General features: G+C 40.6%; 1 protein-coding gene across 40 annotated transcripts in view; it reads left to right on the top strand.

Moving 5' to 3' along the window:
* The window catches only part of NEB (nebulin), a 214,320-nt gene that overhangs the window by 175,854 nt on the left and 16,478 nt on the right, over nt 1-21,988 (top strand). For 27 of the 40 annotated variants that reach the window (XM_045033808.1, XM_045033789.1, XM_045033790.1 and 24 more), the window contains 22 exons: nt 162-266; nt 1,915-2,019; nt 2,419-2,523; nt 3,189-3,293; nt 3,384-3,494; nt 4,204-4,314; nt 4,554-4,655; nt 4,765-4,869; nt 5,520-5,630; nt 6,386-6,490; nt 7,034-7,138; nt 8,525-8,629; nt 9,875-9,985; nt 10,409-10,519; nt 11,602-11,715; nt 12,453-12,557; nt 15,681-15,785; nt 16,329-16,433; nt 17,089-17,181; nt 18,428-18,520; nt 21,190-21,282; nt 21,773-21,865. In XM_045033808.1, the coding sequence (XP_044889743.1) occupies nt 162-266; nt 1,915-2,019; nt 2,419-2,523; nt 3,189-3,293; nt 3,384-3,494; nt 4,204-4,314; nt 4,554-4,655; nt 4,765-4,869; nt 5,520-5,630; nt 6,386-6,490; nt 7,034-7,138; nt 8,525-8,629; nt 9,875-9,985; nt 10,409-10,519; nt 11,602-11,715; nt 12,453-12,557; nt 15,681-15,785; nt 16,329-16,433; nt 17,089-17,181; nt 18,428-18,520; nt 21,190-21,282; nt 21,773-21,865 (2,298 nt within the window). The remainder of the gene's footprint in view (nt 1-161; nt 267-1,914; nt 2,020-2,418; nt 2,524-3,188; nt 3,294-3,383; nt 3,495-4,203; nt 4,315-4,553; nt 4,656-4,764; nt 4,870-5,519; nt 5,631-6,385; nt 6,491-7,033; nt 7,139-8,524; nt 8,630-9,874; nt 9,986-10,408; nt 10,520-11,601; nt 11,716-12,452; nt 12,558-15,680; nt 15,786-16,328; nt 16,434-17,088; nt 17,182-18,427; nt 18,521-21,189; nt 21,283-21,772; nt 21,866-21,988) is intronic. The other 13 variants (XM_045033791.1, XM_045033787.1, XM_045033785.1 and 10 more) reach the window with 6 other exon arrangements.

Raw genomic sequence — 21,988 nt, 5'->3', positions numbered from 1 at the left:
CCTGAGACAGGAATGTGCATGGCTACATTCTTTCTTCACAACAGGTTATTCTGTCTTAAGAAGCATTATGTATTACAGTCATGGTTTTAATTTTTTGTCATTTTTTTAAATTGCTTAGGTCACCAAAAAAATTAACCTTGTCACTGTGTTTCCTCCCACAGCTGAAATACAAAGAAGTTTACCAAAGAAATAAGTCCAACTGCACCATTGTGCCAGATGCTGTTCATATCAAAGCAGCCAAGGATGCCTACAAGGTCAACACCAATGTAAGTTCCAGAAACTTCCCTAAGTCTAATGAGGGATTTATCAGCTTCTGCAGGACACATGACCTCCTTTTACATCTCTTCAGGTGACTGAGCTATAATGAGTCTGGACCAAGAGTTAGGCCCCAGCAGCGTGATTAATGATGCTGGAATCTAAATGCTGCCTTTGGTTGTCACAAAGGAGACGGGGAAGAGCACAGGTGGCCTAACCCTGTACGACAGATGGCACGCCCCTCAGCCTGTGTGCTAGGTGGCTGAAGAATAGGAGATTTTATTCTGAAATAAGTGTTTCAGCATCTTCATTCCCTCCACCCTCTGTATCCTCCTCCTGCCTTGAATCCTAGAACCTGCTTCTTCTGGAAAACACACGCACACCCACGCATGTGTGCGTACACACACACACACACACACACACAAACACACACACATGCATGCACACACGTGCACACACACACATTTCAGTTACTTGAGGCTGTCAGAGGTTGGCCTAGGCCTTTCTCCTTTTCAGATCTCCCTGCACGGACTCCTTACTTTTTTTGTGGTGGGACATCTTAAAGCCTCAACCACAGAAACATTTTTGTGCATTTAGAGGAGTATTGACTTTTAAGATATATAGATGGTTAAATAATGAAACCGTAATAACTCAGTGAATGCCCACTAGTGCCAGAGGGAACATATGTTTATCAGGGTCAGCAGACACCTTTAGGGGCTGGCAGGTATTGTAGGTGTCCCGCGGTTGGATTGAGCGATAGGTAGCAGGATGGGTGTGTGAAAAAGCAAATGCAGTAAAATGTACATTGTAGAATCCAGGCATGTATGGATGGGTGGGTATTCTCTCAGATTCTTACAGCTCTGTTGTATATTTGAAAAATTTCATAATAACATGGGGGGAAACCTCATAGAATAGCACCAAAAGCAACCCTCATGTCAAAAGCATGCAGATTTTATTATGTGCAAAAGGTACCTTGACTGAAAAGAAAAAGAGTGAGGAAAGAAATGTGCCTGACAGTGAGGGCTCTGACAGTGAGGAAAAATTAAATTATGTAGCACCTGTACCGCAGATTTGGCCCCAGGCCACCAGCTGCCCAACTCAGGTGAAAGTCTAGCAAGTGTGCAAGTGTCTCCAAAGCCAGTCTCTGCAGGTTCGAGTCCCAGCTTTGCCATTTACTAGCTGCCTCCCCTTGGGCAGGTTGTTTAGCCCTCTCCATGGTTCTTCAGCTGTCAATTTCATACGGTTGTTATAAAGATTAAAATGAGTTCATAGTTATGAAGCACTTAGAAGAGTGCCTGGCATGAAATAAATACCATAAGTTTAATAATTAAAAAGACAATTAAGCCTGAGTTTAGCTAGAAATTAACGGTACTTGACTCTGAAGATGATAAAGCTGCACTGGCAGATTTAGGATTATTTCACCTGGAGGCCTTTAAAATTTTTAACCCCTATTTTGAGACCAAATGGTCCCACAAGATGACCTTTTAATGGCTGACTAGTTGCATAAATTGTACAGAAATGTTAATTGGGGCTCTCTCTTGCATAAAGAACAGTGATAATGTTGTCTGTTGAAATGCAAGAGGAGTCCCTCTGTGCCACATGCGGTTATGAATTCAGTCCACTGACCAAAATGATTGATTTCCATCTTGTTATAAACAGCTGGACTACAAGAAACTGTATGAGGCCAACAAAGCCCACTGGAGGTGGACCCCTGACCGACCGGACTTCATCCAGGCAGCCAAGTCATCCCTGCAGCAGAGCGATGTGAGATGGGAGAGCGGGTTGGGCTCTATGACACGCCTGAGGCAGAAAAAATGAAAGACTACTCATAATAGCCACTGTTGCGGGTGTCAGCCTAGTTCACTTGAGATCCAGTAAGGATGGGGGGAGGGGCAGTGTGAGGGGTGGAAGGCAAGTACAGGAAGCAGAGCCGCTGCCGCGGAGCCTGGTCTCCTGCAGGTGGGGTTGGAAACTGGGGGTGAGCAGGCTGGGAGGGCTTGGTCCTGGCCACGGGGCTGGAGAGGGGGAGCCCAGCACGCAGTGAGGGGCCAGGAAGCCTCTGCCCCCATTCCAGCAGCAAGTCGTCATAGTGCCCTTCAAAGGAGGATCCCTTACAAATTTAATCAAATGCCCGCCTCTTCCTCTGCCTTTCTTCTGTTTCAGTTTGAATATAAGCTGGACCGAGAGTTCCTCAAGGGTTGCAAGCTCTCTGTCACTGATGATAAAGACATGGTCTTGGCCCTGAGGAATTCTATAATAGAAAGTGACGTAAGTATCCGGTGCCTTCCATCATGGCTCACCTCACTCGGGGCTGTCCTCTGTGGCACAGTCTCCAGCCACACCCAAGGAACGACAGAGAAGGCTGCTGGTGTAGGAGCTCAGGCGTGAGTCCTGAAATACGACCCTGCCCCTTGAACACCAGCCACATGGCAGAGTAGGGCCACAGCAGGGGAAACCATTAAATCCAGGTGTTCATTCTTGTTTTATACTGCACCACGAGATAATTCACACAGCAAGAATTGGGAACTGAAGTTCTGGCTGGATTCTATGCGGAAACATTCATCTTTGTGTGATCATATTCTTCCTCGGCTGCTGTTTCCTCATCTGTAAAGGAGAAACAGGAATGCCTCCCAGGCTTCAGGGGGCAGATCACATGACATATTTGAAAGTCCTTTGAACTAAGGCTAGGTGTATAAAGAAAGATTCATCATGAAATCCATTTTGATTGTTATTGAAGCCTCAACTTGCAAGAGAGAAAGAACATCTCTTTTGTACATTTTCCAAGATTTCCAAACATCGAATCTTTTATTGAGTTTAATGTTCATCCTGTGTCAGTGGTGCTGTTTTCCCAGCTCTGTCTAGTGATTTGGGGACTGAATAAATATATACAGGACACCCAGACTAACTAAAGAAATATTTTTTCACCCCTGTAGCTGAAATACAAAGAGAAACATGTCAAGGAAAGAGGAACCTGCCATGCTGTGCCTGACACTCCTCAGATCCTCCTGGCAAAGACTGTCAGCAATCTGGTGTCTGAGGTAATCCTCTAGCAACCATATGCTCTCCTTCCGACTTGGGCTAACGCCCCAAGCAGACACTCTTAACAAGCTCTCTGTGGATTCCCTCAGAACAAGTACAAGGACCACGTCAAGAAGCACTTGGCCCAGGGCTCATACACAACACTGCCAGAGACCAGGGACACTATTCACGTCAAGGAAGTGACCAAGAATGTCAGTGATGTAAGTGACCAGCCCCACAACTCTTGGCACAGCAATACCACTTTACCGTAGAACCCAGGGAAATCCGGCACAAGCTGCCTTTTTGCTTACAAGGGCTTTCTTTTATGTCGCTTCACCCTTACCATCGATGCCCATTTGTGAATTTTCAATTCTGCTTCAAAGGAGGACTTGATATTTATTAGGTTTCCAATTATGGCAACTAGAGAAAATGTGGGTTTTGCCACAGGGCATGTTATCTGCAGGATAAGATGTTAGTAACCCAGCGTTAATAAAAGGTGGAAGCATTGCTGATTAAGAGTGGCCTCTCCTGTCATTAAACTGCTCAACAATTTTAGAGAAGTAAAATCACCACTTTGTATCTCCGTAATCTCTGCCCACTTTGTTCTTATCAGTGATGCTTTAATAATCATGGTATTATATTTTTAGAGCCCTTTATGGTTCCATGTATTTTTCCAAGATAGAAATGGCAAATGAAAGAACTTAATTGGCTTGTAGTCAGTTCTCCAAAGATTGCTATGTGTTTCCAGTGTTGGGTTCCAGGACAGAAATGACCGGGAAGAGCTAGAATATGGATCAGAGATCCAGGTTCCACACTGAGGCCAAAATAGCAAGCCACGGATTTTCCTGGAGATCTTCTCACAGTTCCTCAAGTAAATCAGTTCTGTTCCCAGACTCCTCTGCTCACATAAATAATTCTGTCTTTATTTAGACAAATTACAAAAAGAAGTTTGTCAAGGAGAAAGGGAAATCCAACTACTCCATCATGCTGGAGCCCCCAGAGGTGAAACATGCTATGGAAGTGGCCAAGAAGCAGAGTAATGTAAGTCCCCCTACCCCTCTATACTCTCAGGGGTTCTGTTGAGCCGGTGGATCCTAAATTGGAGCATATTGAGCTGTTTCCTGTGAGTGGTAGCCCTACTTTCTCTGTCTGGTAGTTTAAAAAATACGGTAGCTTAAAAAATTGGCTTGGTTTTAATAAAAAGTTTCCTTGTGCTTAATGAGGACTTTTTCAAAGGTAGCATATCTCCCAAGTGAGTAAACACTCTTTTTTCTCCAAAGGTTGCTTACAAAAAAGATGCCAAGGAAAACCTGCATTACACCACAGTGGCCGATCGGCCGGACATCAAGAAGGCCACGCAGGCAGCCAAACAGGCCAGTGAGGTAAGGGTGTGGTTAAAATGTACCTGCTCCCCAGAGGTCACCGCCACCAAGTAGTACAAGGCACCCACCCCCTAGAATGTATTGCCCATCTTGGTTTTCTTTGATTCAGGTGGAGTACAGAGCCAAGCACCGTAAGGAAGGCAGCCATGGGTTAAGCATGCTTGGTCGCCCAGACATTGAAATGGCCAAGAAGGCAGCCAAGCTGAGCAGCCAGGTAATACAGATGGGCGAGTGGCAGCTCTCGTGTGAAAACCCTGTGGGAGGAAGTTGTTCCCAGAATGAAAGTGCAATAGTAGCCACAAAAGAGATCCTCAGTTTTTGATAAAAGTGCTGAGCTTGGAAAAGTGGTATCATGAAGGCGTACCAAGGACCTTCTCTCTCCTTTCTGTCGAACATCTCAGGCCTTTCTCATTCTCCACTTTTCCACTTGTGGGTGTGTCTAGATGTTTGTGTGCTTAACTATCTTCATGGAAGAGAAACATGGGTTGTGAGGGCCTACTGGCACCTCTCCTCAGGTAGTAAGATTACATCCCAAGGGTGGGATTCATACTTGGGTCAACTGTGGGAACTTAACAGGCACAAGTAATGACATTTGAACTTCTAGAACCCACCCAGATGCAGCCACCTTTATTCTTTCATTCAGCATCCGTATATTTCATGACTGGGCTAAGAACTAGGGGATGAACGGATGAACATAACTATTAGCTGTGCTTTTCTTTACACTTCCAAGTGTCCTATTCGGATAACAAGTTGTATGATCACTTTACATAGGACGTGTTCTTTTCTATTTATATTTCGTCCATTTCTTAGTTTTCAAAATAATTGATGCTCAGAAATAATTTGGAGTTTTGCACTTCCTGTTAGGTTAAATACCGAGAAAATTTCAACAAAGAGAAGGGCAAAACACCAAAATACAATCCAAAAGACAGCCAGCTCTACAAAGTCATGAAGGATGCTAACAATCTTGCAAGTGAGGTATGTGTGTGTGTTTTTTTTTTTAATTGTGGTAAAATATATAACATGAAATTTGCCATTTTAAATATTTTCAGATGTATAGTTGAGGGACGCCTATCTGGCTCAGTCAGAAAAGCATATGACTCTTGGATCTCAGGGTCATGAGTTCAAGCCCCATGCTGGGTGTAGAGATTACTTAAATAAATACACACACACACACACACACACACATACATACATACATACATACATAGGATGTATATTGAGTGTCATTGACTACATTCACAGTGTTGTCCACATACCACCGTTATCTCCATCACCCCAAACAAATTCTACAACCATTAAGCAATAATTCTCCATTCCTCTCTCCCCCTAGGCCCCTAGTAATCTCTATAAATCTCTTTTCTGTCTCTATGAATTTGCCTATTAGAGAATTTCATATAAGTGGAATCATACAATATTTGTCTTTTTTTTGTCTGGCTTATGTCACTTACCATGTTTTCTAGGTTCCTCCGTGTCATAGCATTTGTCAGAACTGAAGTTCTTCCTATGACTAAATAATAATCCCGTTGTATATATACACCACATTTTACTTCCCCATCTGTTGATGGACGCTTGAGTTGTTGCCACTGTTTAGCTACTGTGAACTAGGGGTGTTATTTTCATCACCATCTCCAGCACTTGTTTCAGGATATGGGATATCGTAGCATGGCTTCCATTAGTACTGTTTTCCATTTCCTATTTATGTGATTTCTTTCTTTCCCCTGGACTTGCAGGTTAAATATAAGGCTGACCTGAAGAAACTTCACAAACCTGTGACTGATATGAAGGAATCTCTGATAATGAATCACGTGCTGAATACGAGTCAGCTTGCCAGTTCTGTAAGCTCAGCCATTTGCTACAGAAACAGCATGTTTCACCCATTTGTGGCTGAATTCCTTTGCTGAACTCACACACATCTTCTCTGCTCCTGAGATGCTAGCTTTAGAAAACTCTTCTGTTGTTTGAATGCATTCTTCCAAATTAAACATTAGTCTATCCATTCTCCACTGACTGTAACATCTCTCAGAATATAAAAATGCTTTTATTCTTCAAGTATTTAAACTTTTATTTCCCAATTAACTAAGCCCTTCCCTCCTTCTAAGGACATGGAATTATGGTTTGGAATAATTTCTTTCACTTTTCACTTTTAAAACCTACTTTGAATAAGCCATTTAACCAAAGTATTTACCATCCTGTATTAACTGGCAGTACAGAATGTGGATCTTCCTCCTTTAAAAGGTTTTCGTAACCGCCCACTTACTGTTTGCTGGTTTTAATTTGGTCTTGATGCTGCTGCTGCGTAAATGTCTAACCTAAAGAGGAAAAACAGAAATGCTGAGCAGTTTTTCTCTCAATGTGCCTTTATGCCACCTTCCCCTCAGTACCAGTACAAGAAGAATTATGAGAAGAGTAAAGGCCACTACCACACAATACCAGATAATCTGGAGCAGCTTCATCTAAAGGAGGCCACAGAATTACAGAGTATAGTAAGTCAATCAAGACCGCCTTCTGTCCTGATGCTCGTTCAGCCACAGTGTCAAAAAATGTTCATGGATTCCCCCTCAGAATGGTAGTTACAGTTTTAATAACCATTGCTGGAGAAAACTGCCCAAAGATAGAAGGGGGCTTGGAATTCAGCGGCATTTTGAAACAAAACTTTATGTTCTAAATAAGAGCATCGACGTGTATTGGAGACCCGGTGCCGGTGTATGCAATGTGTGTTATTCAGATTACTGACAGGGGCTGGAAGCATGCGTATTATGTTACAAGGGGGACAGACCCCTCACACCAACCCCGCTGTGCCCTCGCAAGTCTGCACCCCCACTAAGGATGTAAGCCTTACAATGATGATAGAGAGCCTGAGGAGGATTTTGAGCAGAGAAGTGACCTGATCAGATATACCACCGAAATATCTGAGGGTATTTAAGAAATTGCAAAATTTGTAAAATAAAGTTTTTCAAAAGAAAGGACTCAGAGAAGGAGTTTGTTGTCACACGACTTCCTATATCACAAATTATTTAGGTTGGCATTATTTAGGTTTCTTGTTGGGCATTCACAAAGAGGGCTAAATTACTGGAAGTGTCTTCGTGTCATCTGGGAAGCAGCCCGCATCCCCAGCTTTCTATTTTGAGCAAGATTGCTGAGACTGAGCATTGCCATTAAGATGCTCTGTGACCAAGGGCCTCTGTCTCTCTGACTTTCAATTTCTGAATATCTATGGGCTGCCCCCACTCCTAATCACATGTAATGAGGATGAGAACATTGTATTTGTAAAATAGTTCAGAGAGGTCTTTTGTGAAGGTCAAATTTATTAAGTCATCCAACATGTAAAGTAGTTTTCATTTCTATATGAATTTATATTGACTGCATTGAATATGTGACCAGTTATGACCGAGACCCAGTTATTGACATATAAATAAAGTTGTGTGTGTTATCTATCAAATTAGGACCCCAGGTCTCTGATAAAAGTCCTTACAAAAGAAAATCTAGAGATATTTCTCAGAAATATGGTTAGATGCTATGGTTAAAATGTTCACATCTACACATACCAGATCTTGTCCAACCTTCATCTTATGGGTGGCTTTCCCCATGCATTTCCTTCCTCAACATTTCTCTCAGCTGATTCTTCTGCAGTGATTCTTTCGTCTCCTTGGATTGAACATAAATCCTATTATGCCTTGCAGACAGTAATGGTATTTTCTCCCAGGCAATAACAAAAAGTACTAGATCTGAAACACTACAGGAACCTGTTTTGGGTGGCAATGAGGTGCCACTCAGGTGGACTAATGTATCAGTTACAAACTATCCCTAAACTGGCCTCTGTCTGTGAATTGATCAGAGGAGTTATATCTAATAAGGCTTTTCATCACTAGGTGAAATACAAAGAAAAGTACGAAAAGGAACGAGGAAAGCCCATGTTGGACTTTGAAACACCAACGTACATCACCGCCAAAGAGTCTCAACAGATGCAAAGTGGGGTAAGTTCTACAAAAACACACCACACAGCAAACATACATCAAGCTGTTAAAAACAAACTCTGCCCTCAAATGTGTCCAGCCTTCTGTTATCCAAAAGTTGTAGATGACAGAAATTTTATTGGCATGTGGTCACTAAAATTTTTCCATCTCAGAAATCTTATGATTTGGTTATAACAAATATTCTGAATAATAAACATTTGTTGTATATGTTTTATTTCAACCCTCATTTCCATAGCATTAGAGCATAGCAAACTACTCCTAACTCTGAAACAAATTATATTGAATGTAATATGAATTTTTCTTTGACAAATGAGAGTTTCCCTCCGCACAGACCCACCATTGGCTTTGGATTGCTCTTGTCTTAATAGGAAACCCCAACCAAACAAGAGATTAGTAATCAAGATGTTTATCAAAACAGCAAAAGCCAAGATGCCGTATTTCCTATTTTAGAAATGTAACCGGAAGCATCTAAAAAAAACATCGTTTTTTTCCTTTTTAACCAATAGCAGAGAAGAATGGAATCTTATTTTGAATGTTAGGAAGTCTGTTTTCACTGGGAAACAGACTTATTTTGGATTGCATTTTACCTCTCCCCCCATGGGGCATATCTCCAACTATAAAGATAGATAAATGGTTGTTAATAAAGTAGCATTTTACAGAGCTTTCTGGTATATAGAAGGCCAAATAATCAAAAGTTAAACATAGTTTCATATGATTAGTGAATGTGGGCAAAGGGTTTGTGGGAGTTCCTTGTACTAGTCTTGCACCTTTTCTGTAAATTTAAAATCCTATCAAAATTAAAAAGGCCAAATTTGCATTTGGTGCCCTCAGGCTCTTCTTCCTCCACATTGTTATCTTCCCCTCACTTACTTCTAGTTCAGAAGTAAAATCTTTTGTTGCCTGGGGAGAGATGACAATGGATTCAGAGTCTGATGGCGCATGTGACCTTCTGCTGTCCTGCCCTATTGTGAAGCAGGGAGTGGGGCCGCCTGAGTCACAGCGTTTGACAAGTGAACAAGGAGCCCAACAGGGCTTCTCAACAGCTGAGTCTCTTTTGCTGTAGACAAAGAATTTCCAGAATAATCAGACTCATTTCAAACGTGTGACTGTTAGCAAAACTATGATCCAGTTAAAAGGCCATACATAGAAGGTCAATGTTATAATCGTTTTTTCTTCCTAGGTTTGAGAAATAAGTTGTGATAAAGATTCTTTTTTTAATTTGTGTTTCCTTCCTACTCACATTAGAAAGAATATAGGAAAGATTATGAAGAGTCCATTAAAGGCAGAAACCTGACGGGCCTGGAGGTCACGCCAGCTTTATTACATGTCAAATATGCAACCAAAATAGCCAGCGAGGTAGTGCCCACTTGGTCTTTTCTTTCCCTGTCGATCCCAATAATTGCACTAATGACACTCATCAATGTTCCTTCTAGCAAGTTCATCACTACCTAACTTTCGCGGGTTTCAAGTTGGGTTCACATGTGTTTGGTATTACCATCTAATCTATTACCCACGTTAATACTTCTCATTTTTTAATTGAATACCTAATAAAATATGCTTACCTTAGCATCCTGTTAATGTCTAGTTTCTTATCTGATATTTAGTATTAACCGATGAAGCTTATACCCTGCCTTTATGCATATCTTTAATCACTAAACTGTAACTATCTAAAATTGGAAGGGTATTTTTTCTTTTTTTCTTTTTTTTTTTTGGCTCTTTATTTAAGAGGAACAATCCAGGCTTTCTTGTCAGTGATGTTGCTTTTATTTTGTGATATAGAAAGAATACAGGAAAGATCTAGAGGAAAGCATCCGTGGGAAGGGTCTCAGTGAAATGGAAGACACACCTGACATGCTAAGAGCAAAGAACGCCACTCAAATCCTCAATGAGGTAGGCCCACAGCCAACTGCATGCATATAATTAACAGAGCATCTTCTTCCTCCAAGCCAAGTTACACTGAAAAAGGAAGAGAGAAAAAGAGAGTTTTGAATTTCAAATTCCATATCTAACATGGTTATTAACCATTAAATAAGTGATATCTCAATTTCTGATGAGTTGATATTATAACAGTTTGTATCTAGTGGCTATCATAATCTATTTATCTATTTGATAGATAAATGGATAGATAGATAGATCTATTTGATTTAACCACAATCCATTTGGTGAGCTCATTTAAAAAAAATTTTTTTAATGTTTATTTATTCCTGAGACACAGACAGAGCATGAGTGGGGGAGGGGCAGTGAGAGAGGGAGACACAGAATCAGAAGCAGGCTCCAGGCTCTGAGCTGTCAGCACAGAGCCTGATGCTGGGCTCGAACTCACAAACCGTGAGATCATGATCTGAGCCGAAGTCAGTTGCTCAACTGACTGAGCCACCCAGGCACCCATAGTGAGCTTGTTTAAATTAAAATACCATATCGGAGTGTTGGGCACCTAGGTTCAAAACTAGTTATGTAGCAGACCAAATTTAAAATTTTTTTAATACTTTGGTTGTCTTTTTATTTATTTAGTTTTTAGGGAGAGAGTGTGTGTGTGTGTGTGTGCAAGCGAGGGAGGGGTAAAGGGAGAGGGAAAGAGAGGGTCCCAAGCAGGCTCCATGCTCAGCACAGAGCCCATCATGGGGTTCGACCTCATGACTGAGATTATGACCTGAGCTGAAATCAAGAGTCCGATGCTTAACTGACTAAGCCCCCCAGGTGCCCCTGTACTTCGATTTTCTAAGTAGAGAATGCTAAAAGTGTTTAAAAGGAAGGCTTCCATGTTGATGTGAGTAGAATAGTTTCCTATTCTATTCTTGCTTCCTATTCTATTCCTATTCTGGGTTTCTGTGGTCACTATTGCCTCTGACCACATGGAATGGTGAAGGTGAACACTAGTAACAGAAATGGTATATTATGTGGATTTATTTTCATGCTATACATTTACTACCTAGTCGTGAAAGTTAAGTAACTGTTTTTTAATGCTACTACAGAAAGAATATAAGAGAGACTTGGAGCTGGAAGTCAAAGGAAGAGGTCTGAATGCCATGGCCAATGAAACTCCTGACTTCATGAGGGCCAGGAATGCTACTGATATTGCCAGTCAGGTCAGTGTCATTATTTCAGGTCAATCTTGAAAAAAAAAAAAAAAAGTTGTGATTACAACAACACATATTGTCCTTCTGTTATCTTACTTGGTCAGTAACAGTCATATGTATATAGTGGCATTTTTAAACATCTGCCTGGTGGAATCCATTCTAATATAAGAATCAGAAACCCTATGCCAGGCCTGCAAAGGGTTTGTCTGTCTTTCTGAGTCTATAACCACAGAAGACTTTCAGAGCAAAGGGTAGAACTTGGGGAACTTGGAGTTAGGGCAGATTCTGACATCTTGGTTATATTTGTTCATCAATTCACCCCCCATTCAGCATGAAGAATTCCTTGTTTAGACTATTTTGGGAGTTCTTTCTTTTCCTCCTTTCAAGACCTAAATTTAAATGTAGTTTTTAGACATCTCACATTGTCTTTTGCTTATTTGTCCTGCTCCCAGCTCTTCTATATGTAAACAATCCATGCCTTACTATGTGTTGATCATCTTGCTCCTTTCCTATTACTTCTTCCCTCCCCAGCCCCTGTGCCAAATTACATAGTAGTCTTTCAATAGCTAGGACTCAACCTTTCTGACTCTCTTTCATACAAAGCTATAAACACAATAGGAAAAAATATCGAATCTCAAATGAATGAATCCTTTTGGAAAAGAAATATTGACCACCTCGTAATCAAACAAAATCAACAAACATGTACATCGTAAACATTTACCCAATTTTGGGGTGCTCTGTTGCAGATTAAGTATAAGCAATCAGCAGAAATGGAAAAAGCCAATTTCACTTCTGTGGTTGATACTCCAGAGATCATTCATGCCCAGCAAGTCAAGAACCTTTCAAGCCAGGTAAGGACATTCATTGGAATATCACTCATAGACCCTAGGCATGAGGAACAAAAAAGTCTTTCCATGAATACCTAAGTAGCCTCTTTCAAAACACAGTTTTGCCCAACAAAAGAGAAGTTGAGATTGCTGTATCCAAATTAAAATAGATTATGGGAGGGAACTTTAAGGTGCTGACAAACTCTTACATGGTACCACCCATGTTAATGAATCAGTATTTTAACAAGTAAAATCTCCTATAATGTGGGTATAAAATTTATGTGCAAATCTGGAAGAAACAAAGTAGACAGTCCCTATCTGGATTAACAGTCTCCTTAACCAGATTGAAATAGGTCATCAACACCAACCATGCAATCTAACCCCAATTCTTCCCATGAGAGATAACTCTCTATCTTCCCACAAACAGAAATGAAGGGAAGTAGAAGGTCTTTTATAGACCAGGATATACCCTCATTTGTTTTCATTTTCAGTGATATCAGGGACCTGCAATTTGTTTAAGAAGCTATAAGGTAGAATTTTTGCTTGTCTTCTGAGCAGTGAGTTATAAAGCTGTCGTGACCTGACTAGGCTATGCATTATAAACACCTGAGAATATAATTTTCCTAGTCCCACCCTGGAATTTTAAAGCTACTAAGACTGATGTAGGCCCTGGAAATCTGTTTTTATTTGTTTGTTTCTTTTCAGTCGTCACAGGTGATCTCTCAATGGCCAATTGCGTCAGGGAAATTATGGATTTAAATCCTATACTATCAACATATAATTTTATATCGTAAAATTAGACATGAAAAATCGTTATCACTAGAGAATTGTTTATTTAAGAAATAGATATATTCAAATGGGAGAAATAAACCTTTTGTTTTGGGGATGGGTGGGGAATCATTTTATTAACAAAATTATATGGGCCCCAAACTACCATGTTGTGTTCATTGGGGGAGGTCAGCATTCTTGGGGCTGTGAGAGGCTTGCCAGCTGTATAACCTTGAGCCTTTTGACGCTGCTGATCTTTCAAGAAAACCCAAGAGTGCAGGCCTTTTCCAGGGAAGAATTAAATCACTTACTCTGTTCTCCTGGGACTTTCCTCTGCTAGTTCCTCAAGGCATAAAATATGGCCAGACGAGTTACTTCCCTCCCAATTTAAATTAGTATTTACCTTTCAGTGATGTAGTAGTGCTGGTACTTTCTACAAAATTGTTTCTTGGTTTCCAGTGAAAAGTACATATTTTATAACTTCTAAATCTCATACTTGGGGGTTAATGCAAACAGTCTAAATGGACCCACAAATTCAGGATAATATATTAAATACTTTTTTTTTAATTTTTGTTTTTAATGTTTATTTTTGAGAGAGAGAGACAGAGTGCGAGTGGGGGAGGGGCAGAGAGAGAGAGAGAGAGAGAGAGAGAGAGAGAGAGACAGACAGAATCTGAAGCAGGCTCCAGGCTCTGAGCCATTAGCACAGAGCCTGATGTGGGGCTTTATCCCCCAAACTGTGAGATCATGACCCAAGCTAAAGTCTGGCGCTCAGCTGACTGAGCCACCCAGGTGCCCCATATACTAAATACTTCCTAATGCCAGGGATCTGGGACTCTTGCCTCTCATAACACCCCCAAGTTCCAAATACAAACTGATCACCCCTCTTAGTGACCATCACTAGCTTGGCCAAGCAGCTAAGGCAGCTTTTGCTCAATGTTAAGAAAATAAGAGGAAAAGAAAAGGGCACCTGGGTGGCTCAGTCGGTTGAGTGCCCAACCTCGGCTTAGGTCACGATCTCACGGTTCGTGGGTTCGAGACCCACATCCGGCTCTGTGTTGACAGCTCAGAACCTGGAGCCTGCTTCGGATTCTGTATCTCCCTCTCTCTCTGCCCCTCCCCTACTTGCTGGCACTCTAACTCTCAAAAATGAATACACGTTAAAACAAGAAAAAAAAGAAAAGAAAAGGAAAGGAAAGGAAAGAAAAGAAAAAAGAAGGACTGGTCTTACCCCTTTCCCAGGAGAAAGAAAACTCTTTGCCTTACATTTGCATAACTAAGAAAATTCATTCAGGTTACTTTTTCCTGAACTGGGAATGTGATGAACTGTTCTTTCCTTCCAGGAATCTTTGTTTTAACTGGCTTCCTGTTAAAAATCTAAACTGAAATCTCTTATTGACTGAAACAGCTATCACCTTTGAGATCAAATCTTTCAACATATAAATGTAATTCATAATGTGTGTGTAGTACAAGTTAGACGAGAGAGCTGTACAAAGAATAGTTTTATCCCCTTGCAAAAGTAGCTAGCCTTTCTGCCACACCCAAACTTCCCTGAAAAGTGGGAGAAACTGGAGCTAAACAAAGCTGGAGAGAAAAGTGAAAGGACTTAGTGACAAGCAATAAAAGAAAAATCTGGTTCTCAGAGTATGTGTTCTGCTGCAAAGATTAACCAAAGTGAGTCAGTTCTGTTGCAGGGACTGACTGTATAGGTATCTGGCAGAAGAGCAGACCTGTGGGCACAGTGTCCAACCAAAGGCTCGGCAGGGGCAGGAAAGCCTGAGAGAGGTGAAGGCCAGCTCAGAGCCTTGGCCAGTCAGTTGGTCGTAATGCTGTTTAGCAGAGCCCCCAGTGCTGCAGCATCAGAGCCACATTCTGGAAGTACCTGATGGTCCTGCCTGCCTGGTGCATCCTGTGGCCAGGAACCCCAGCCACACATCAGCTCAGCAAAAATCTCCTTGTCACCAGCTAAGGCCAGCTTTACAGAGGCCTGTTGATGGCTCCTAACCCTCCTGCTTTTCTCTCCCTGCCTGTGGAAGTCCGGCTCCTGGCTGGTTACCTATCCAGTTCACAGTAGGCACCCATTGCCAGGAGCCTGTTGTCCCCTTCCTCGGTGGGCCAGCCAGCGAGGGCCTCCTTCTGCCATCTTTGCCGTGACAGTGGGTCTTACTGGATGCCCAGCCTCAGCTCTCCCAGAAAGAAAAGGCATGGCACTCACTAACCAGAGAGGGCCGTGCTTTAGAACAACCTAATATCCAGGAACAGTCAAAAACCTACAAAGGACTTTCCTTCTGCTGACTGAGCAGGAAGGGCAGTTTTAGGTCCCATTGGCCCATATTCCTGTGGTGTTCTCCATCCTTATTTCTTGGAATCTATTCTCAGAAAAAGTACAAGGAAGATGCAGAGAAGTGCATGTCCTATTATGAGACTGTTTTGGACACTCCAGAGATGCAGAGAGTCCGGGAGAACCAAAAGAACTTCAGCCTTGTAAGTTTTTATTGAATCTAAGACCCAGCCCACTGATCCCTGGGATAAGGCCGGCACTGTGGATGCCTCTGGGCCTACACACTTGGGCCATCCCCCTGCAGTGGGGCTGTGCGGTGGCCCTTTACAACTCCCATCAGTGGCCCAGGAACTGTGTGCTCCATTCTGCTCCGGGATTACCTGATATTTCAGTACCAAATCATAACATGAAAGACCCACCTGCTACTGTGTTAGTAGCTTCTTGCCACTGCATGTGAACTGTCTCCATCTTCCATTCGTGCTGACATTGGTCTTTTTCAAAATCGATTCAGGAAGGGATGCATTTTTAAGAAACTTAATTTGATACTTTACAAATTTTAGCGTCTTTAAAATTTTTTTATATAAAATTCTTATTAAAGAATTTCCCTTTGGCTATCGGACCATGATTATTGTGGCATACATATTTTTTTTTAATTTGGATTTTAACTTCCTTTACACAATATAGACAATTTAAAATATATTTTAAGATGTTGAGATCTTAACAAGATGTTTACTCTTTCTTCATAGCTCCAATACCAGTGTGACCTTAAAAACAGTAAAGGAAAAATTACAGTTGTTCAAGACACGCCAGAAATACTGCGTGTTAAAGAAAATCAAAAGAATTTCAGCTCGGTATATTTACTATTTATTTTCCATTTAATGCTAACCGAATAATTCCATTCTCCTCTGTAGAAATATGCTAGCCTCTTGTTGATTCAGACAATTAACATCTAACCTCCCCAGTTAATACCAGCAGTTATTTGATCGAATTTCCCATACTTTGCTCTAAAAACATCATGCCGGGGACCATTTGAAATAACAACTTAAATCTGCTAACACAGTAACTTTTCTTTCTTCTTAATTTTTTTAATCCCAGAGGAGTAACACGTGTTGTCTTGTTCCATGAAGATAGATTTCTTTTTGACATTGTGATTTCTTTTGTTCTCCTTCCCCAGAATAACTGACTTCACACTTCTTTAACGGATTTTGTGTTTCATATGGGAGGGTTTTCTTTAAATCAACATTTTTCTGGTTTTTCTCATCCTGTGTTAATACAGTACGGTAATCTTAAAAGAGCTCTCAAGATCTGAAAGTTATCCATGTTGTATATATGGTAGGAGTTACTGATGCTGATGCAGATGTCAGATCGTCAGATACTCCGGTACCTTGCTAAGGACATTCTCTAGTGTCTTTTGTTTTCACAGAAGCCATGTTTCCTAGTCTTCCTCCAGGAATCGCTGGGCTTTGTTTTCCTCTGTGTAACATTGTCCTGATTCTGAATGGCCAGGTTTTATATAAAGAGGATGTCTCTCCGGGAACGGCAATCGGAAAGACCCCTGAGATGATGAGAGTGAAGCAAACACAGGACCACATTAGCTCGGTAAGGACGCCTCCGTGAACTCACCTGCAGTGTCTTCTGCCTCCCTTTGATAATTTACTTTGAGGGCTGAGCTGCCCTCAGAACCTTTGTGGCCAGGAGCTGCTGGATTGTGTGCCTGTGCTGAGCACCGTCGCACAGTCAGTGCGGTGCTGAGCAGGTGTCATGAGGGGAGGTTATACGTAGGAGATGGAGAGGCTGGTATCAGAGCAAACCAGAGCTAGATGCTGGTTCAAGACATAAAAACAGATTTTAGTCTGGACTGTTAAAATAGAAGAAAGAGATCGGAGTATAGAACTGGGCTCAATTTCAAACACTGCAAGGAAAGCTAAGAATTTATGGGGCACCTGGGTGGCTCAGTCAGTTGAATGCCCAACTTTAGCTCAGGTCATGATCTGGCGGTTGACGAGTTCAAGCCTCGCGTCAGACTCTGTGCTGACAGCTCAGAGCCTGGAGACTGCTTCGAATTCTGTGTCTCCTCTCTGCCCCTCCCCTGCTCATGCTCTGTCTCTGTCTCAAAACTAAATAAACATTAAAAAAAAATTTTTTTTTTAAAAAAGAAAAGGATTTATAATTGGGGGTGGGAGCAGGGCAGGGGGGTAAGGAGGCAGAGGGAGGACAGAAACTTAGAGAAAATGTCAGGGGTAGGGAGGGTTCTGGCTGAACCTACCTAACCAGATTCTTGCTGGCAGCAGGCCAGGGGGACCAGACTTTGCCTGGTGGGCTAAGGAATTTGGTCAGATAACAAGAGTGATGAGATACCAAGGGTATGGGGATTCTGGCTAAAGGATTCTTGCTAAATTTGGGCAAATACAAAGACGGACTTGGAAGTCCAAAAGTTGAGGCCTGACTGGAAAGAGGAATCAGAGGACCCTGACTAAAGTTTGGTCTAGGAGAGACTGTCTGTCATTTGTAGGAAAATAGAATATGTTAAAGTCAAAAAATCAACCTTCCTAGATATATACATGTGAATATATCTGTCCTGGCCAAATGAACTATTGGGCATAAGAACATCGGAGTGCACGGAAAGATGAGGGGCTACAGTCTAAGTATGGACTCCTCCTTCACCCTACCCTTAATTGATAGGAAAGAGATCAAGTGTCCTTGTCCATAATTGTTCTCCGACCCAGCATCAGATTGGGGCCCCGTTCACACTAAGTGTAGAGTTTGTATTATTTAAATTGTGACTTTACAAACTGCGGAGCTACTAACCAAACACATGCACATATTCCCATTTTTATATCTGCAGGTGAAGTATAAGGAAACCATTGGACAAGGAACGCCAATCCCTGACCTGCCTGAAGTAAAACGTGTCAAGGAGACACAGAAGCATATTAGCTCGGTAATGGCCCGTGTGTTGGGCATGCATTTGTGCAACCAGCCACCTCCCAATTGCTACCTACCTTTCTATCATCCCTTCTTCCTCCTACCAAGGGCTTCCCGTGCCTTGAGGAGGGTGTGAATTTCCCTCCCTCCATCCTAGATAAGAAACTTCTGTCTTCACATAATTAAGGAGCAGAAGGGACTTGGCTTCTTGATTAATCATCATGCCTGCAGTTTCTAAAGTAAAAAGTGCCAGCAGTAATAAGATTATCAGAATGATTTCAAGTGAGTTAAAAGATATCAATATAAAAATACAAAATATTACATATATAATTGTATATATATTGTATTATATATAATTATATATAATTTTATATATATATAAAATATATAAATAAAAATATATAAATATATATATAATATAAATATAAATAAATATAAATATATAAAATATATATATAAATTATATATATAAAATATATATAATATATATAAAATATATATAATATATATAATATAATAAATATATAAATTATATAATTTATTATATATTATAATATATAATATATATTATATAAATATATAATAAATATATAATATAATAAAATATAAATATAAATAAATATAAATATATAAAATATATATAAATAAAAATATATAAATATATATAAATATATATATAAATATATAAATATATATATATAAAATATATATATATATATATAATTATATATATAAGATTTTGTGTTACTCTTATATATATCTTTGCGTGAGCACCTCAGGTTATTCTCCCCCATCCAGGAAAACTCTAGGTAGACTTGTGAAGTCTATGCAGCCTTCTCCTCTCCCTTTCAAGATCTCTTGCCCTGTATCGTCTGCTGTCTTGCAAATGCATTGTGTCTCTAAGGTGCCAGCTGTCATTTATCTACCCACAATGACATATAGTAAGCATGTTCTGTATAGGAATTTCAGGCACCTGTGCATAGTGTCTATCTGTGGGGGAAGGGTGTGAGGGATGGGGGTGGTCCCTCACACCTGAAATAATCAGGTTAAGCATATGTTTCTCCTGACCTCTATCAGGCTAGCCTAGCCTCTCCTCCCCACCTCCCAACACTGTGTGCACGTACACACGCGTGCACAAACACTCACTCCCTCACTCCCTCAGCTTTCCCATCTGTAAGCAGATTCTAAGCAAAAGCTGGCTACTAGCAAGAGACACTGTGGAGCTTGGGAAATAGTTGATGGCCAATAAAAGGTGACGACCTTGGTCTTATAGGTTCTGCTGGTCTCTGGGGGACCGAACTCTCATTGCCATTAGGAGACCCTTGATATCTCTCTTGCAAACTGCTCATACTATTTAGATCTCACTCCCTTTTCACTCTTTGCTTATACTCTGGCTTCCTTATGGTACAAATTTCAATCCAGATTTTTGTGGCCACCAGTTGAAGAAAACTCCTTTAGTCACTTTTGATTACAACTTCCTGTCTTTCTCTGGTTACGTTTTGTTCTGTTGTCCATGACCAGGTCTGCTGCCTTGCTGGGTAAAGAAACACAAGTTTGTCTAACACGGTAGATTTTTAAAGATCCCTAAAAGTTTCTCAGCAAAACAAAGATATCACCATTAGTCTGTCAGTATTTTCAGAATTAATCTGTGAGACAAATTCCCACGTTGTTCATGTTGACCCCACCCATGCTCAAGTACACCATAGGATCTATTTATTTAAAAAGAATTCATTCATTTCTTTAGGCTGACAATTCTTAACATTAATCAAGAGGGAAGAAGGTAAAGAAGGAGGCCAGAGGCTCAAGAAGTTCCTTACTCTTTTCATTAAAATTTACAGACCTTTAGGGGCGCCTGGGTGGCGCAGTCGGTTAAGCGTCCGACTTCAGCCAGGTCACGATCTCGCGGTCCGTGAGTTCGAGCCCCGCGTCGGGCTCTGGGCTGATGGCTCAGAGCCTGGAGCCTGTTTCCGATTCTGTGTCTCCCTCTCTCTCTGCCCCTCCCCTGTTCATGTTCTGTCTCTCTCTGTCCCAAAAATAAACGTTGAAAAAAAAATTAAAAAAAAAATTTACAGACCTTTGATATGACCCCTAAAAAATAGGGACATCCCTCAGTTTGAAAACTAGTAATCTACATGATCCAACAGTCATCAGTAGGAATTTCCAGGGAAGAATTTCTGAAAAACACACTGTTTAAATCTTGTCATATTAAGGGCACCTACAGACTAGGTGCCGCCTAGGAATTTTCAGTAGAAAACACAAAACAAAATTCTCAATAAACCTGAAAGAATAGTGTGTCACATGATTATAAGATTTTAAACCACATAACCTATGTATTAAGTACAAATCTACTGTGGACTTACTGATACTAAATGTCATGAAATGGTTAGATTTTTCTCATTGTTGAATTTATTACCACTTTTTAATGAATTTTAGGACTGTATTAAGTGTTGACTATAGAAAATGTGTACTAAATTACACATTTGTGTGTAAAGTAGTCTTCAAGGTAGTAAAATTACTAGTTTTGAAGAGGGAACATAAAATTTTGTGGAGTTTCTTGCTTATCCCTTGAGTGTCTTATCTGAAAGCAGATTGTTTTTAGGGGTTTCCACCACACAGCCCACACATGTGGCTATAATCTAAAGGATTCATGGTCATTTTACCTTTTTGGCTAATTATCTCCTACAGGTTATGTACAAAGAAAACCTGGGAACAGGCATTCCAACCCCTGTCACTCCAGAGATTGAGAGAGTCAAACGCAATCAAGAGAACTTTAGCTCGGTATTTACAAATATATCAAATAAGAAACTCTATTTCCCCATTTAAAAATTTACAAGAATAACCCATTATCCTTTTTTTTTTTTTTTTAAAGTAACATCTTAACAATCCTTTGTGTGCGTGTGCGTGTTATTACCTGACCAAAACCATCTGGACTTAAACATAGTGACTCACTTTTCTGATGGTACTTTAACATTTTTAGCGACTGACAAGTGTGGATACTTAGGTCTGAATTACTGTATGGAGAATTAACACCAGATCCCTCATCATTATACTCATTTCCTATAACCAATGTACTTTTTCATCCCCAGAATTAGCATGGTAGACTTCATCATTAAAGTGGTGAAGAAAAAGGAAAAGCATTATCCTTACTAAATTAATTACTCACCGAAAGATTCCCTCTTCACACCAACTCCCTGCCCCTGATTTTCTCCCTTCCTTAATCTTTGTGCCTGTTTTGAATGTCTTTTGGGTGCTTTCTTGTATCTCACAGGTTTTGTACAAAGAAAATTTGGGGAAAGGAACCCCAACACCTATCACTCCAGAGATGGAGAGAGTCAAACGCAATCAAGAGAACTTTAGCTCGGTATTTCTTAGGGGCATAAATAAAATCCCTTAATTCTTATTTAAAATAATATTTTTAACACATTACAAACATATGATTTTTCTCCCTGTAAAATTACTAAATTCATATAATGAAAATAATGAT

Source organism: Felis catus, chromosome C1 (genome assembly GCF_018350175.1).
Source record: "Felis catus isolate Fca126 chromosome C1, F.catus_Fca126_mat1.0, whole genome shotgun sequence".
NCBI lineage: Eukaryota > Metazoa > Chordata > Mammalia > Carnivora > Felidae > Felis > Felis catus.
This window is presented reverse-complemented; position numbering and strand designations above follow the sequence as displayed.